The sequence below is a fragment of the Harpia harpyja genome, chromosome 3 (assembly GCF_026419915.1).
Source record: "Harpia harpyja isolate bHarHar1 chromosome 3, bHarHar1 primary haplotype, whole genome shotgun sequence".
NCBI lineage: Eukaryota > Metazoa > Chordata > Aves > Accipitriformes > Accipitridae > Harpia > Harpia harpyja.
Genome location: NC_068942.1, coordinates 30,997,276 through 31,014,296, shown reverse-complemented (window position 1 = coordinate 31,014,296; position 17,021 = coordinate 30,997,276). Strand labels below are relative to the sequence as shown.

At 38.7% G+C, this 17,021-nt stretch overlaps 1 protein-coding gene across 1 annotated transcript in view; it reads right to left on the bottom strand.

Moving 5' to 3' along the window:
- Positions 1 to 17,021, bottom strand: part of EYS (eyes shut homolog) — a 1,008,942-nt gene that overhangs the window by 17,584 nt on the left and 974,337 nt on the right. The window contains exons 46-47 of the mRNA XM_052781811.1: positions 13,771 to 13,945; positions 7,979 to 8,151 (exon numbers count right to left, since the gene is read on the bottom strand). Of these exons, the coding sequence (XP_052637771.1) occupies positions 7,979 to 8,151; positions 13,771 to 13,945 (348 nt within the window). The remainder of the gene's footprint in view (positions 1 to 7,978; positions 8,152 to 13,770; positions 13,946 to 17,021) is intronic.

The window sequence follows — 17,021 nt, the reverse complement described above, 5'->3', positions numbered from 1 at the left end:
AAGGAAATGTATTTTTCTGTTGAATTATCACTTTTTATTTAATCTTCGAAGAGCTAACTTTTCATAACTTATAAACTAATTCATGTATAGCAAAAAAAAAGTATAGTTTAGCTTCCATTTTTAGTGCAGTAACAAGTAGAGCACGTTAACAGAAGCAGCGATTATTAACACAACTTGAATATAATGGTTAGAACGATGTACTCATGAAAGCTGTAATTGTGCCAAACCTGCAGCCATTAGTAATCCTTGCTGTCCCTGAAGAGGAGAGACTGAGACATCATTATTCTGAGCAATACTGGAAAGAAAGATTGCAATTTTCTAAGTGAATTCTACAGTTCTGTTTGGTTTTCTTGCAGTGGAGTCGTAATCTCTACTGTTAGCTAATCAGAGATCTAATTAGCTAAGAAGTAACATCTAGGAGCATATGGCTAAATCCCTAAAGAGATCTCTGGTTTTCCGAAACCTAAAATAGCTATTACTAGCCAAAGTCAAAACAGTAGACCTCAGTCTTTCAGTATGACACACATTAAGAGATGAGTGCCTAAGAATAAGCCATATGAGCCAGCAAATTGTAGTGGGAGCATCTATGAAACCTCAGTACTAGGAAATCAAATGGATCAGAAATTTGAACCTGATTTTCTTGCCTCTGCAGATATGGATATTATAGCCAGGATACGGATATTTTATAGTTTTTCTGTCCAATGAATATTTCAGTAAACAAAAATTTCCTAGAAGATATAAGATGACAGAGGAACAAAAGAAAACCTTACATACCCAGTTGCTCAGTGGTTATTCTATTCTTCGAGGGTATGACAGGTATGGATTCAAGTATTTGCATCGTGACAGTGAAAGTGAATGCGTAATCACTAGGCAATTAGGAAAATGTGATACAAACAAAATCTACAAATGTTTAATCCATGCCTGGCTTTGGTAGTAAGCTTGTTCTAGGTACTGAAATGCTTTGAAGATGCTTTCAAGACGAAACCTGCAAGAAGAAACACCCAGTCTGAGATTCCCTCACTGGGACCATTTCTGCACTGGAGGCCTTCAGTTGTCTAAAGACTAGGGCACTGAGTGGGACTGTGAGTATCTCAGTGCAGCCTGATAAAGCGACTGGTAAAGAATTAAGTCTCTAAAACTTTGTTAATCTAGTTTCCAACTGAGATCTTCACTTCCTCTTATCTTGGACTGGATTTAGTCTGACAACAGTGCAAGTGTGCTTTGAGGAGGATGGAGTATAAGCAAGCTGGTATTCTGCATAGGGTTTATGAGAGTAATTAAGTCAGGGAAATAGATTGCTATAAAATTGGAGGGCTTAATTTTGGCATTAAGACACTTACATTTAGCTGTCTACACATATTATTTATGGGCATGAAAATACCCATTATGGTCAACTATGATGTAAGACAGGATTCAGTTGCTTAAACATGTTTGTCACTTGCCACTGAGCTGCTTTAGCATACCCAGGCCATCCGCACGGCCCTGGCTGCCAGAACAGCAAACACAGGACCTGCCGCAGCTGGCAGCTGTGAGGAATAGATGGCAGCATGTAGCCAGGTCCTATTTTCAGGCAACTGAATCGCATTGCTATGCAACACAGTCAACACATGTAGAGAGAGACTGGTTACCTTATCCTGAAGTAGCCTCCTCCAAGGCTCCATTCAATTTCCTAAACGTAGGTACCGACTGTTATTTTTTCACAGCCTCTACTGCCTTACCTTCATGTGCCATTCCAGAAAGGCACAGGCGTCCAACAGGTCCTGTGTCATATCTGTGAACCCTGTCTGGATGCTTTTGGATACAAATTTGAATGCCAGGGCATCTCAGCACTAAGCATCTATGTTTAGAAAAGCTTCTTGTGAGCTAAATATCTTCACTGACTCTATGGACTAGGCATTCATTAACCACAATGGGAACTTATATATTGAACTCACATGTAGACACTTGAGTCTAGGTGCCTTGCTTTTAGAAACAGTTCCTACCCTTGGCACAGTTTCTAACTCTGAACACCTTCACAAAGTAAGGGGACTAGCATATTTTCAGCAAATCATTCATGCTCACAGAGGAACCCTGAAAATAATTCCAGAGCTGTCCTGCTTAGTGCTAGTTAGCTGGCTGTATCTTGTTCTATTCAGTTGGGTAACTGGAGGGAATGGTAAGTGCATGATTGAATTTTTATTGGAACATCATGTCACTCACGGCTGACCTGGTGTGGAGGGCATTCCTGTTGTGCTGCATATCAATTCCTTCATTTTGTCATGCATGACTTCCACTTGACTTTACATACGATTAATCCATGGCATGTATTTAAGTAGGCAACTCACTTTATTCTACTTGACATTTTAGATTATGCAGATAAATATTACAAATGCACGTTTTCTTGTTCCTACCATGAATATTAAGTTTACTGGACTGTTATGATAAATCTGAAAGCTTAGATTGCTTTTTAGGTAAAACTTTAACAGCACCTTTTGTCCTTATAGGATATGACTGCTATAGCTACTATTTAAAGATTTTCTCATGTTGTCAAAAAATGATAGTGGAAACAGAAAGCTGGATGGGACCAGTGTTGCTTAAATGACTGAGAGAACACAATAGTCACTGTGACTCAAAACAACAAGCAAATAAGTGCCTGCAGTTGTCCTTTAAATGGTTAAACATAGAAACACAAGTTTCCAAATAATAACTATGAAATAGTTTGTGCATGAAGCGAGCAAGTCTAACTGCATTGTCAGATAAAGCCAACATATGCATGCGTGTATGTGTGCTTGAGTGTTTGTACGTCAGGTGTGTTGCCATGTAAAAGTCTTGAGCTGAATCATACTGTGAATTAATTTGTCTTACAATAGCAGTCAAAATATGTCAAGTAACGTTCTAGACTATGTAGAAGGAAAAAGATCTTCATAGTAAGAATTATTCCCAAAGTCAGTTTCTTCAATTTGTTATTCATTCATCATGACTATGAAGATGGATTAAATAGTTACAGAACTGTCGTAACTTCTTCTTCTTTTCTGTCAGTTTATCAGGTATTTTCAAAAATTTGCTGTATTTTTGTATCAGAATAATGGAATCTGACATCAGAATAATATCTAGAAAGTTGACTTCAGCTGACAAATATGGCCAAAGGAAGTTGTTTGCCATTTGTTCATCAAGGCAATGGCTTTATTGCTTGACAAGTATCTCAATAAATTGAGGATAGAACAATGAAAAGCACTTTACATTTGCTTTCATTTCTTCAAGACCTGTATGTTAACAGGCAGTATTTGTAGCTCTGGAATTCAGAGACTAATATATAGTTGAAGAAATCTATTTATTAACTTATTTCTTTGTGAAACGGGCAGTAGTATTCCATTATGATGCCTTGAAGTCAAGAAAAATTATTTTAATAGATTTTATGAAAGTATGTGGCACAAACTAATCCCGCTAAAGAAAACTGCTGAATAATTTAAAATTTATAGAAATATTGTGATGAAAACTGTGTTTTAGCCACTGGCAATTCTTCTCCAATACTGCCATCTATAGAATCTTTTAAATATTACATCTCTGTCCCCTTAAAGGAGAATATTCCTAGGTCTGTGAAATCTCGCAAATAACTAATCTGAAATTATAGGTCTTCTTCATTCCTCTGCAAAATCGAGTAAATCACCTAGAACATAAATTTCATATGCCTAGTATCTCGAGGAATTCTGGCTAATGGGTAAATGTATCTCAATGCTTAACAGAATGTCAGAGGAACTTCATTGACTCCAAATTTATTTTTGCTCAAGTTTTCCACTGCCTTAAGTGATACTGTTTATGCCAAGATGAGAGACTTGACTTAATCCATTAAAACAAATGGCAAGAAAAAGTAAAAAGAGATAAGTCACAAGTGTTTGGATGCTGGAAGACTACTTCAGGGAGATGTCTTATATAGTTGCTGTGTTAAACTTTTCTCTAAACCTTCATTATTGGCCACTGCTAGAGACAGGATTACTGGCCTCACACAGGGACACTGTTCTTATACGAGGAATAAGCTGCTGGGATACAATTTAGTAGAGATTAGAATATAGCTGCAGACAGTCATTATGGGTAACATGTCTGTATTTTTTAATATTTGCATCTCTTAATAATTACTAGTTATGAAAAAGATAATTGTGTTCACATATATAATAATGATGTCCTATAAATCAAACTATCATCTGCAGCAAATGGGTTTTAGACTGTTGCTTCTTCCCCAGGAAGAATCATCCTTGACACTCAAACTTGGCCACTTTTTCTCACAATAGTAATCACACTGAAGCCAATAGGTCTACTACATGCTTGCAGGAGAGCTGAAACAACCAGGTCCTTAGAGATTTCTCCCTCTTCAGAAACCCTTTGAGATATCTAATTACAAAGGTACTCATTGGGCCAAGTGGAATAAGCTGGGATTTGCTGTTCAAAGCCATGCAGTAGAGTCCCCAGACAAAGTGCTGGGAGATGGAACCTCTTCTTGATTTTGAACATTGTGTGTTAATGAAATATAACTAGACTAAATTACATGCTGCTCTGGGCTGAAGCTTCGCTTCTTAATCAGAAGACAAGATAGAGTTGTCTGGTACTTCAGTTGCAAACTTTAAGTCAAATGAACAAAAGATTTTGTTAACATCATATTTTGGTGTCCTGGAAAACGTAACTACTTTTAAAAAAAAACCTAGATAAACTACTCCCCCTGTATTCCTAATCCTTGTGGTAGAATTAACACTGTGCCGGATCTTAGCAATGTTTGGTTGCCATTTATGCACTTCAGGGTTTGGGCTGGTTTTCCTGTGTTACTGTTACAGTTGTGACCTTTTCAAACCAGTGGAACAGAATTATCTGTTATTTCATGTGTCATGAACAGTCTTAGAAGTGGTTTGAGTCTGGACAGCAATGTTAACACTAAGTAAAAAAGACTCCTGAATAAATTTTCCATTTCCTTCCCATTTCATTACAACCACTTTTATTTCTGGCAGTATAAATTAATCATTTTCTTGTTTGTTTACATCAGTGTTACCTTCAGAAATCTAACACACTTGAAGAACCATCCTGCCTTATAGGCGTTAATGGGTTCAGACAACACAGTACACCCAAGAAATGGAGATTTAAATTATCCTAGAATTAACGTATTACCCTGCCTTGCCTGACAAGGCTTTGTTCCTTGGACCCATTCAGATCTAATTTCCAAACCTCTCCTCTCTTCCTAATGCTCCCTATGGATGCTTGCCTTTCCAAAGTAGGTCTTAAATTTCATCGGCATCTTCTACTGCACTTCAGTCACCAGTGTGCTGCCTACCTGCTAAACCTCTTCATCTTTCTCCTAGAAAAGCAAGTCCTAGCACTTGCTTTGGCAGGTTGAAATATACAATGAAATATTTGCTCTCAGAGTGTCAGACCAAAAAATACCTGTGTACTACTTGCTGAATATTAATTGATCATATACAGCCTATAGGAAATGCAGGGTAATTGTAATTGAAACTGCTACCCTCTCTTCATCAAGTGGGTTGATTTCTTCAAATTTCCTCTAAAATATATAATTTAATACACATCTTGCTGCAACCTCCTGAGAATACTGCTCAGTATTTACACTTTGGCAATGAGCATTGTGAGAGTGGACCAAGTAAGCACTGTGAATTTCAGGCCATATGAGCCATTAAAACTATGTTCTTTAACCGATCTTCCTCTCCTTGGGTTTACTCTTGTTCTAACTTAGTTTTCCAACTACTGAACACTTGTTAGTGCAGCTCTGACTTCTAAAGCTTAACCATAATGTACCACAAACCTGTGCTGACAGTCATTGCATCCTTGGTGGTTTGAGTCGCTGCTCGAAGCAGGACACATCACGTTACTCTTTAAGAACAGTTACATCCTCATCTGCACGTATGCTTTCATCTCTCATTTACATAATTCATAAAGAACCACAAAGATTTTTAGTGTTCGCTAGGCAAGTTAGTGCTTGATTATTGTCAGTTTATGTTTAAGTACCCTTAACATTCGTGGTCAGAGTACTCTTCCTCACTATTGTGGTTCTACCCCTACTGCCCCATTTACTCACTTCACCTGACTTGTTCTCATGCAATCCATACTGTTGTACTGTATTTACCAGTTCCTATTATTTGGTAAAGCCCTATTTGTTCTTACTCTTCGCTATTCTCCTCTGTTTTTTTGCCTCATAAATCTCATCTGTCTTTTTCTCACACTTTTTTCCTTCTTTCTTGAACATTCATTAGTCTCCATCATTTAATTTCCCTTTGTTCTCTCCTGGTCCCTTGGGCTGTTCATTGCTCTCTGTCTCTTTTTCTTTTGGCTCCAATAACCACCATCAATCCAGAGATGAGATATTAAATCTTGATAAGCAGCTGTTTTTTAGCAATTTGCCATCCACTAAAAGTGCAAACTGCACTTTGAAAAATCTCATGATAATTCATTATTCTGCCAGAGTAAGGTGAAATGCAGGGCAAAGAGTTTGGTCAGGACCCATAATCCCTATTCATAAAAAGAAAGCTTTTAAATAAAACAGAAAGGAACCCTCTAATGTGTTTACCAGGTGGAGGAATTACTAAAAGGATGACAATCTGCAAGAAATACAATTTTCTGTTGCTCAGATGTAAGTTATTTGTACTGGTAATAGTGGCCATCACAAGAAGATCCAAGTCTGTTCTGAAACCAGAACACAGAAGTGTTTACCTGATTAATTACCTGCTTTATGTATAGCATATGTCCTGGTGATCAGTGTCCTGAATCCAGATGGCATTACTTTTGAAAACCTCACTTGAAATGAGAATTCAAAGTTGAAAAGTTCATATAAAGAGCCCTGAAAAGCTGTTGCAGAAGAGGCAATAGAGCAAACACATTCTTACATGGAATAAAGAATTTAACAATGACTTTGCAGAGACTATATTCTCTTTGATTTAAGCCTACCAATTGCAAGTGCTTTCTGAAATGGGATTTTAAAACTGTATCCATCTATAGCATAAGGACTGCAAATCAGGTCAAATGCAGTTCAGCCTGTCAGTTTTGTGCTTGAAACTTGCTCTGTAGGCACAACAAGGGAGGCTGGACCTTGGCAGGCAGTTTGAAAAGGCAGCTATCTAACAGTAACTAGAGTTCTCCAAGAGATGTACAGAGAGCTTCTCGAAGGAAAAACATAAGCTTGTACAATCCTAACTTGAATCTACGTGCTGCAGAATAGAGGGTGCAGACTGTACTACATCTCCTTGCACACAGAGATGGTTCAGACACTTAACAGGAAAAGCCCCTGAACTTGGAGCACTTGTCTATCCACATTGTTGAATATTCATTTGTGCAATCTCTCAGAGAAGAAAACAGACAGAGAAAGGACTCCCAAACATGAGGGTAAGAAATGCAAAATGGGCAGACTGCGGACATACTTTGAGGGTGACATGTTGGAAGAAAGCCAGGGAGACTAGACACTTGAAGATTATTACAGTGATGTTTGCATCTTTTATTATCATTCTTGGTGCATCCCTACCCAATAGCCAGTGAAGTCAACAAGAACCTTTCCATTAGTGTCAATGGAAATTGGATAAGGTCCCAGATGCTTCCTACTTCTGAAGTGTACTCAGAAGTGTACTGCTGAGCTCTTAAGTGTACTTCTCAACATACGTCTTTATGGTGAGCTTGGGACTGAACTAAGCACTGCAACGCTGCTCTGCAATGCTTCCTGACCCCTCGCTATCTGACGATGCTGTGCTGCCCATGAATTTGGCTGAATGATTTGAAAAAATTGAAGGAACAAATGGTGTTAAAAATAAGAAGAGTCAGAAAACAATATCTAACCATTCATAGCTTTAAATTACTTGATTTTCTAACAGAAAGGAGCATCACTTCCTTAAATAAAATCTACTTTGCACTTTGTGTCTCTGTGTCACATTTGATTGATATATTACAAAATACTGTGTTTTTCTGCCTAGGCGTTATCGCATAACTGTATGTATGGTGCACTATCCATTTGACATACCTTGTTCACAATAGGTACCGGTTGTTCCAAGAGGACAGTGACACGTGTAGCCCTTAGGCAGCGGCACACAGGTACTGCCTTGCTTACACAGATGTGGAGGATCGTGCTCAGGTTCACATACTGACACTGTTTCGGTGCAGAATGCACCCTTCCATCCAGTGAGGCAGTCACAGCTATGGTGGGTAAGTGAAAGGAAAGAATGCAACGTTATTACCAAAAGAAATCAACATGTCAGTAGCAATGTAATCAACACTTTCAAGTTTGGATACCTATATTTAGTCATCTGACCCAAAATGGTTAAGAGAAAAGTGTAGTAACAAAGTTTCTCCTTTAACTTTTTGATATGTTTATTTTACTGTAAAAGAAAAATGGACTTCATAGGAAACATTTTATTTTGAACCTTAGCATTACAATATTAGCATCCATTAAAAAAAAAAGCAGCTTGCGGCTTTTTTTGTGTTTTGCTCTACAAATAACTCAAAAAGGCCTTGGCTTCATAAACTAGGAGGAGTCAAAGTGGACGTTAAAAGGGAAAGGAAAGCAGTGAAGAGCAGCCATAAAAATAAAACCATATGTCAACATAAGGGAACTGCTAACAATTCCAAATTTTAGCTGGTAGCAGGAGTCTGTCAGCAGCTGCCTTTCACTTAGCCATTATTCATTTGCTAAATTCTTATAATTGGCACATCAGAGGTAGGTTTGGTGAAGCACTTGGTGGAAAAGAGGATAGTGGATTTGACCACGAAAGAGGTGGCAATCTGAGTGTTATGTATCTATGATGGTAAATCTATGCCACAAGCAAATTTTCTAAACTGACTGAATCACTGGCCTTGTTAGTGACCACTACTCTTTATGCCTTTCTTTCATCCAGGCCAGGAGAATATAACAAAAAAAATTCACAATAACCTGTAAATTTAAAATTAGTATGAATTCTATAGAAATTGTGAAATACAGAATACACTTGGCATGCATGTTAAAAATGCCCTCCTTACTAAAATGTTTCAAAACCGTTAAAATGAAATATGTTAGACCTATTTGTATTTTAGAATTTAGTGGTACTTTATGATAAAAAAATTGTTCCCCTGAATAAATGCACTTATTGATTTTTCCCTGGAAGTTTTCTCTCTCAAGGCTAAGAATGAAACCTCATAGATTTTGATTGATTCTTAGTCCATGTCTTTTTGTGTATGTGCAAAATCTTGAATTTTTCTTCAAACTCACTGAGCTACACTTTCCCCATTAATCAGCCCAGTGTTTCTGGGCAAAACATCATGAGGAGTCTGTGAAGCTCTGCTGTTTCACCAAACCTTCAGATCAGACAACAACATGTAAACAAAGCACAGCCAACAAGCCCTTCAGAGTGATAAACAGCTATTTGGAATGAAGGGGAAAAGAGGACAGGACCTTGCAAAAGCAAAAGCACCTCAATTCATCAGAGTCAGCATCAGAATGCTTTCCATCTCAGCTACAAATGTTATGCTTTGACGCATGAAAGCTACTGAGAAGGGGAAGTAATTTAACTCCCTGAGTGCAAACAGAAGTGGCCGTTTCTTGGGCTGTGACGGGGGTGTTTGGAGCTGAAGCTATTGCTGTCGGGCAGCGTACACAAAGGTTCTTCCCCTTTCCCTTGCTTGTGTCTGCCTATGTCTAAGTTTCTTTTCAGTCTTGTCTTTTAGGACCTAATAAAAGTTATGTTTTTAAATGAGTTGAAAATTATTTGCACGGAGCTGAACATGTTTGCTGTGGCCTACAGTGGCAAAGGTCTATGAACAAATGCAACCTTCTACTTAACACTCCTGAGCAAGTTGGACTGGGGTTGAGAAGTTTAGATCCAAAATTTCCTAATCTTTAGAGAGATAAGGGAAGGGGCAGCATTTCAAATCCTTTCCATCATGTGGCATGCCATGCTGGTCTAATTTTCTCTATATTTTCTTGGTTGCAGTTGCTTGTTGTTTTTCCAGACCAGGAGAACCCAATGGCTTGCAACATCACTAATGCCTTGACTCTCAGGGATTTAAAGACCCATTTAGAATCACAGAATACCTCAAGTTGGAAGGGACCCATAAGGATCGTTGAGTGCAACTCCCTGCTCCTCGCAGGACTACCGAAAAGTAAATCATCCAGACGCTCATTGCATTTCTTCAGATGTAAGAGGTGAGATTCATTCTGAGACCAAGGCACCTGATTTTATGTTATGTTAGGAGCCCAGATGGCCTCCAGTTGCCTTCCTAGAGGTACGCGAGAGAGGCAGCTTGAGACCGGGGAGACAAGATTCTGACAGAGACCACTGAACGCTCAAGTTCAGGTGATGGGATCCTTGAGTAGGTGCCTGAGCTCATGCGCTAATCAACGGCGATCCAGCTGAACCAGTCAGGGGAACTGGAGCACTACCCATCCCACAAACCAACACATGCATGACTAACGATGAGGTGCTGCATTCAGTTGCCTCAACACAGGCGTTTAGTGCCATCTGGCATGCCATGGTGTATCTGGGAGATCTGTGTGAAACTAGCAGGTAAGACAGAAGAACTCCAGAAGACTTGCGCTCTTCTGGACACCCTATGAAGACCAGAAAAGGTATGCCTTTCCCCTTACAAACTATAAAAGTCGGTCCTTGCATTAAAGATTGGTTCCATCCTTGCACTGAAAATTGGTTCTAATCAAATCTAACTTAATAATGAAACTACAGCAGCTCATTTTATGGGGCATCCCTCTACCATATAGGGGTATGATTTAATTTCCTAAACTTAAGTAGCTAGTGCTATTTGAAAGCTATAGAGTACTGAGAAATCCACATGAGGCTTGGAGATATGACAGAAGACTTATGCAAGTCCTAAGCTCTTCTGAAGCAGCAGCTGAAGGCCAAATGGTCTACCCAGGGGTATCTAAAGTGACACTACATGCTTACATTTAGCAAACTGAATCCTGCTCATTATGTCTGATGTTCTGTTCAAAGTGCACACAACACGTACTTTTTCTCTTACTTCAGCGGCAAGCAGTAGCCATAACACATCACAGACAATCTTGTTATATGTAATTTTCTATTTTGTATGATTCTATGCCATAAATAAAATAATGGAGGATATTATTGTCCCTTGAACATGAAACTCTTCATTTTATCATTCAAATATTTACTCTTTATTTTGTTAAAACATAGCAGTTGTGCTCTGTTGCTGGCCAAAATGTAAAGTTTAATGCTGTATATTTCTGCTTCTATTTAAATCAAAACATCATCCCTATAGCAACTGAATCTACAGCTTAACAGCATTGCACACTTTCTGGCAGGGTTGTGAAAGCAAGACATAAAAATAGCTCAAAAAAGCAACAAACACCTCTGGAGATATCGCATTTCAGGAGAAAAAATATTTGAACACAAATCCAGTTCCCTTAACGACTCTGCTCTTCAAAGGAACACAGATGATTTGAAAACAGAAAGAAGTTCCCTCTGAGAAAATGTGAGACGGTATTGACAGCTACTATACATTGATAAAAATGATATGCATGCTACATCCACACCTCTTTGTCAATGTTTCACTTTTTTGTGAGAGGAAAAGTGGCCATTACTGGTGCATGGATGCATATATACATAATCTGTGAAGACCTAGCTGTCCTGAAATATGAGGAGAGGTATATAATTCAGTAGTAGGTCAATACAAATTAAAACCAAACAAGTAAACAAAACACAGCAGAAACAAATTACAGGTGCCCGCCCCCCCCGCCATTTTAGAACAATCCCTAAACAAATCTGGAATACAAATTATGAAATTATAATGATGAAAAAGAACCTTGCCTGTAATATCAAGCTTCCCAATGTAGCTATGTCACCAGCTGCCACTATAACCTGCCACTTGCTTTCCAGATGTTCTCTAGATCTTGCTGGTGGTGGCTCTGTGTACTTTATGGACATGAAGATGACAGCACGGCTGGGGAAGTTGCTGAAGCAAGGACTTAGGGTGGTGTAGGTAGGCAGAGGGGAGTGGCATGCTTCGGCCCACATTTCTGATTTTTTTTTTCTTGCAGTTTTGGTTTTCTATCTCCTCTAATATGGTCATAAGCGAAAAGAGTGTCATTCTCCTTTCTTGTTCCTCAGAAAGATCAAACACTCTGAATGTCAAGGGCTTAACAGTTCTGGAAGGATCCTGCAAAGTCCAATAGTTGGGACATACTGTAGTGCAATACTTGGAAAGCAGTCCCAAATTATATCTTTCAAAGCATTTCCTTCATTGCTCTATTTAAGAAAATATACATACGCTCACAAGCGGAATGGGGAGGGAACGGCATGCTGCATCTCAGGGGTGAATTTTCCAAATTTTAGTACAGCCTTACTAGCTTTAGAAGCACTAGTTTTGTACAGGTTTTCTTACTGATGAAGATTTGTCTCAGGGGCAGCAAAACCAATTACCATATAATTCTCTCTCCAACACACAGTTAGTAGATTGTTTTTAGCTTGACAGATATGCAAACTCTTTTTCTTTGTAGCACACAGAAGGACAGGTCTTTGTTGTTTTGAAGAAGAATCATACACAGAGGCTCCACAGTGCAAAGCCATTTTTTTTCTTCTTATCTGTCTTGCTGTCTGCAGTGTTTTCAGTCATTGTCTTCAGATGTTTTAAATCAGCACTTTTCTCTTTTTTAAAAAATTATGCAAATATGTGTAAATAAATGAGCACTTGTAGAATCACAGGAGAGGAAGCAAGTATAATTAATCTTGGCAGATACTTTTAAAATCAAAAGTGCTCCTCAGCAAAGGTTTTACAGCTGAGTTACAAAGTGTTTGGAAACAAGATGTATTATAATGGAAGTGTTGACACACCACAGCAATTTGGAACTGCAAATGTACTTCCTTCTCATACGCCTTACAGTCTGGACAGTAAGATCCATCTACACCTAGTGATAAGGCATGAAAGATGATAGACTCGTCTCCTGGGCCAGCTGTCCTTGCCACCACTTACTATCCCATAGATCAGCCAGCTGAACAGCTTATACGATGAACTGACCTAGTTCAAACAATTTTAATATGAGATCCTTACTAACACACCTTGTTTTGTTTGAAATGGATTAAGCAGGTTTTACATCTGGAAAGGCAATGGTGAATGAACACTTGAGGATGGCATGAAGAGTGACCAGGGAAGGTGCATTTGAGAGTCAGGAAAGTATCCACAGAAATCACAACTGGAGGCACAGAGAACTGTGTGTATTAGGGAGAGACTGAGCAGGAGAGAAGGATGCACAGGTGCTAGGTAAGGGAGCTCCTGAGGATTTAAACTGCTTCAGAACTTTCTGATGTTGGGCAGTTAGTGGATTACTCCAGAAAGGGGTTCTTGGATGAAAATACTAATTTCCAGGAAACAGAAGTCACCTACTTTTGCCCCATCAGCCATGGTCAGACATTTAGACAGTCAAGCTCTCCTCTTTGCTATTTGTTCTCTGCTAGCTAGGCTGCTCACTCAGTTTTTTAAAAAATGTCTTTCTTGCGCATCTAGTTCTTCCCAGGGATTTTGTATTAAGTCTGGATGCCAGTGACTTCAGTGGAGCAGAACCAGTCCATGAAATTTCTTTAAAAATTTCCCCAGGGAATGCCCTAACATAATTTTAATATTTTAGTTCTGATTTTATTAATGTAAGATCAAAATTCTCTGTGTAACTGAAGGAACCCTTCAGCAGTTTTCTTTCTTTCTTTCTAATAAGATGATAGGCTCCTGGAGACTTCTGTTATCAAGCCACTAAATTACCACAGTTATTAGTCTAGAGATCAGTCTATGCCGTAGTCTACAACCAAAGAAAATACTTACTAAACAGTAGAGCCGCTGTCTATGCACTTCCCACCATTTCTGCATTTTATTAAACTGCATGGGGATTCTTTACATTGTCCAACACTTCGACCAGAATTGGGGTGACCTTCTGGAATCCCTGGTGCTTTAAATTCTTCATTCAAGCTGGTGCGAACTTGAATGTCAAAAATGCAACCTCAAAAGTAGAAAGAAAAAATAAATGAACTTTAAAACAGATACAGGAAGTCAAAACAAACCGAACAACAGGACGGTGTGAAGCCTCAATGAATGGGTTGCACCAGAATGTCTTCAGTGGATGGGCAACCATACCATCTACGTGAGCTAAAGGTATGCTGGCTACTTTCTGTTCAGGCCAATGAGTGGATGATTGTAAGTTCCTTCATTTAATGATAGGTAAAACAACAGAATTCATTTCTGAAGGAATAGACAGAATGCAAAGTCAGTGAGTAAGGAGCGACTAGGTGCAATTTTGTGTTTACACACACATGCTGTTCACAAATGCATCTACATCAGATAAAAGCAGTCAAAAAAAACCCCTCCAGAAAAAAAGGACAACAGATGCCAAGAAGTCTGTTTAGAGAACACTGGCTAATACAATGCAGGCAGGGAATGTGGACTTGAATTTCCTTAGGCTGAAAAGGACTCCTTCAAGGAAAGACCCAGATTCTCCCCTTCTTAAGTGAAAGCTTCAGTCCGTGGTACATACAGATCATGTCGCACATGACCACATTTTAAACTAGGAGTATGCTGCTCCTTTAGGCCCTTAATCTCAGAAAATAATTCAAAAGTTTAATGTATACTAGTAAGGTAAACACTTCCAGGGCCTGTTAGTTGGTCCTGTGGGCAAGTGACCTGCTGTAGTCACAATTATATCATCAAACTTTTATTACTTTCTGAAACACTATAGCTGCATCCAAACTACTGATGGGAAATGGTCTCTAGATTATGTTAAGTCCCTAAATACACCAAGAATTATTTGGAAAAACGACAGTTGTCACAGACCAAATATTTGTCAGGGAGCAGTAAGAATTTATTTGTAGAGATGATTGAGTGTCAGTGCCTGGATCTATGCCCTGACATTCTTTTAATTTGCTAATACGTTGGTATCCCAAGTGAAAAGAGGAGCAAAAGCTTCAGAGTGAAGCAGAGATGTTCCCTACTTGCTACCTCCAGGCAGCTCCTGCCTAGCCTGTGGGCTTTCTGGGGATCGCCCCTTCGGAAAGTCTTTGCTCTTCCTAGTGACTGCACAGGATGGTAAGCCTTACAGGTCTAACTTACTCATCAGTATTTTCAAATCACATTTCCAGATCCACATGCCTATTTATGTACTGCAAAGCTGAAGATTATGCTATGCATTACATCTTTTTGGATCAAACACTAAGTAACTTTTCAAAATATATCTGAATATCCAAGTGATTTAGAGTCACATTTAAAGGTAGCCTTAAGCGCTTTTGAAATGTCATCCAGATCTAGACATAAATATATACAATTTTAAACTAAAAATCAGGTTTTAAACCACTTTAGTTAAACCAATACAGTGGTTTGTACAGAAATGCTCATACCTTTCTAAACCTGATTTATACAATTTAGCTGAGATATGGTGAATTCCCACAGTGCTTGAAATCATGAGAATAGTAGGTATTCAGCAGTGCATGCCAGAGGCTCTCTGCTTAACACTGAAAGTGGGGAAAGGATATGATATGGAGATTGAAAGCAATCATCACGCTGTTTGTTTAAAAAAACACTTAATACGAGTTTTTGCATGATTCACTGGAATCACATAAGAAGACGACTTGCAACGAAAAGACACAATGAATGTGCAATTGTGAATTTTTTTTATAATCACGTAATTTGTTTTGAACAAAGTATAAGTAATATTTATAGCAAGATAGCTATTTTAACCACAGTTAGAACAATGTTAGTAAAAGTAGCTTTCTTAAACAGGTTTTTTCCATATTACACACACTTTGTAGTTCGGCTTATATTGACACATAACTGGTAATTCAAAACCTCATATTAAGCAATTTAAAAATAACCTAGTTTGAGGATTATTTACAGTCTTCATATCATTGCTTCTTTGCTTTTAACAGTGTTGGTTTTAGGCCACTGTATGCTTGGTAAATCCTAACTAATGTTTCATCTGTTTATCAGTAGCAGATAAAGCATGTTGTGTTCTCCTGAGTCTTGCTGGAGTGCTAAGAAAAAGCAGCCCAGAGCTCTGTGTAAACAACGGAAGGCACAGTGAGTACCCAAGAACTGGGAAGGTCATCATGGAAAATAAAGTAGCATTTCTGTTGATGACTAGTTTAACTGTACCAGCAGAACCTCTAGGCCAGTAACAGTTCTTGAGCACTTGTAAACAAAGCACATAGTAGGTACACGAGCATTTTGGCCCAGCTTTAAGAGTTCAACTGAATTTTTCATTTAATTTTCGTATTTCTTCTAATTCTTAGTCAGTGGGGTGCAGATGAAGGACTCAGAGCAGCAATTTGAGCCTGTCATAGCAAGCACTATACAACCTTCTGCAGAAGGATCAGCTAATGAATGTGCTTTCTTTCTGACCTGAATTCCCTTTGCTCTGCCAGTTCTGGGCCTCTTTTAATGAGAGACTGCCAACTATTGTGAATAGTGGAGCGGTTTTCTGACACAGCCAAGTTTGCAAGAGGAACTCAAAAGAAGTTTCTGAATTTGTGAGTTAAACTTGGTTTGATCCTGAAGATCAGAGTTTGATGCAGTAGGCTGAAAAATTTCTTCAGCTTCTCACAGGGGCTGAAGGAAGTTTTCTGAATCGCTCAAGGCACCACCAAACATTCTTCAGCCTATCAAAAGAATCTGTAGGTGCTGATCCCCAAATTTCCTAAACTTAAAATTCCCACTCTTTTGATTATTAAATTACAGTTTATTAAAGACATTTATTTTCAGTTTCCTCCTCCCCCGTGGAAACTACTTGAACAACAACTGCTGAAGGCATGCAGGTAAGGAAGGAAATGGTCTGAGGCAGTAGCTGTACAGAGTAAAAATCCTAAACGACTGCACACTGACACTAGGGACAGTTAGTCTGCAGCAGCAAGGCTGACCTCAGTGTTTCTTGGTCCAACAGTGATTGCTTACAAAAGGAGAGGTACACTCTGGTATTAGAAGCAAAATGGTTTGAATAAATCATGTCTTTAAAAGCAGCCAACAGCATCTTTCCAAAAGTCTGAGTGGTTTAATCAACTGTGTGCTAGATAAACTTAACTTGACTGTCACTT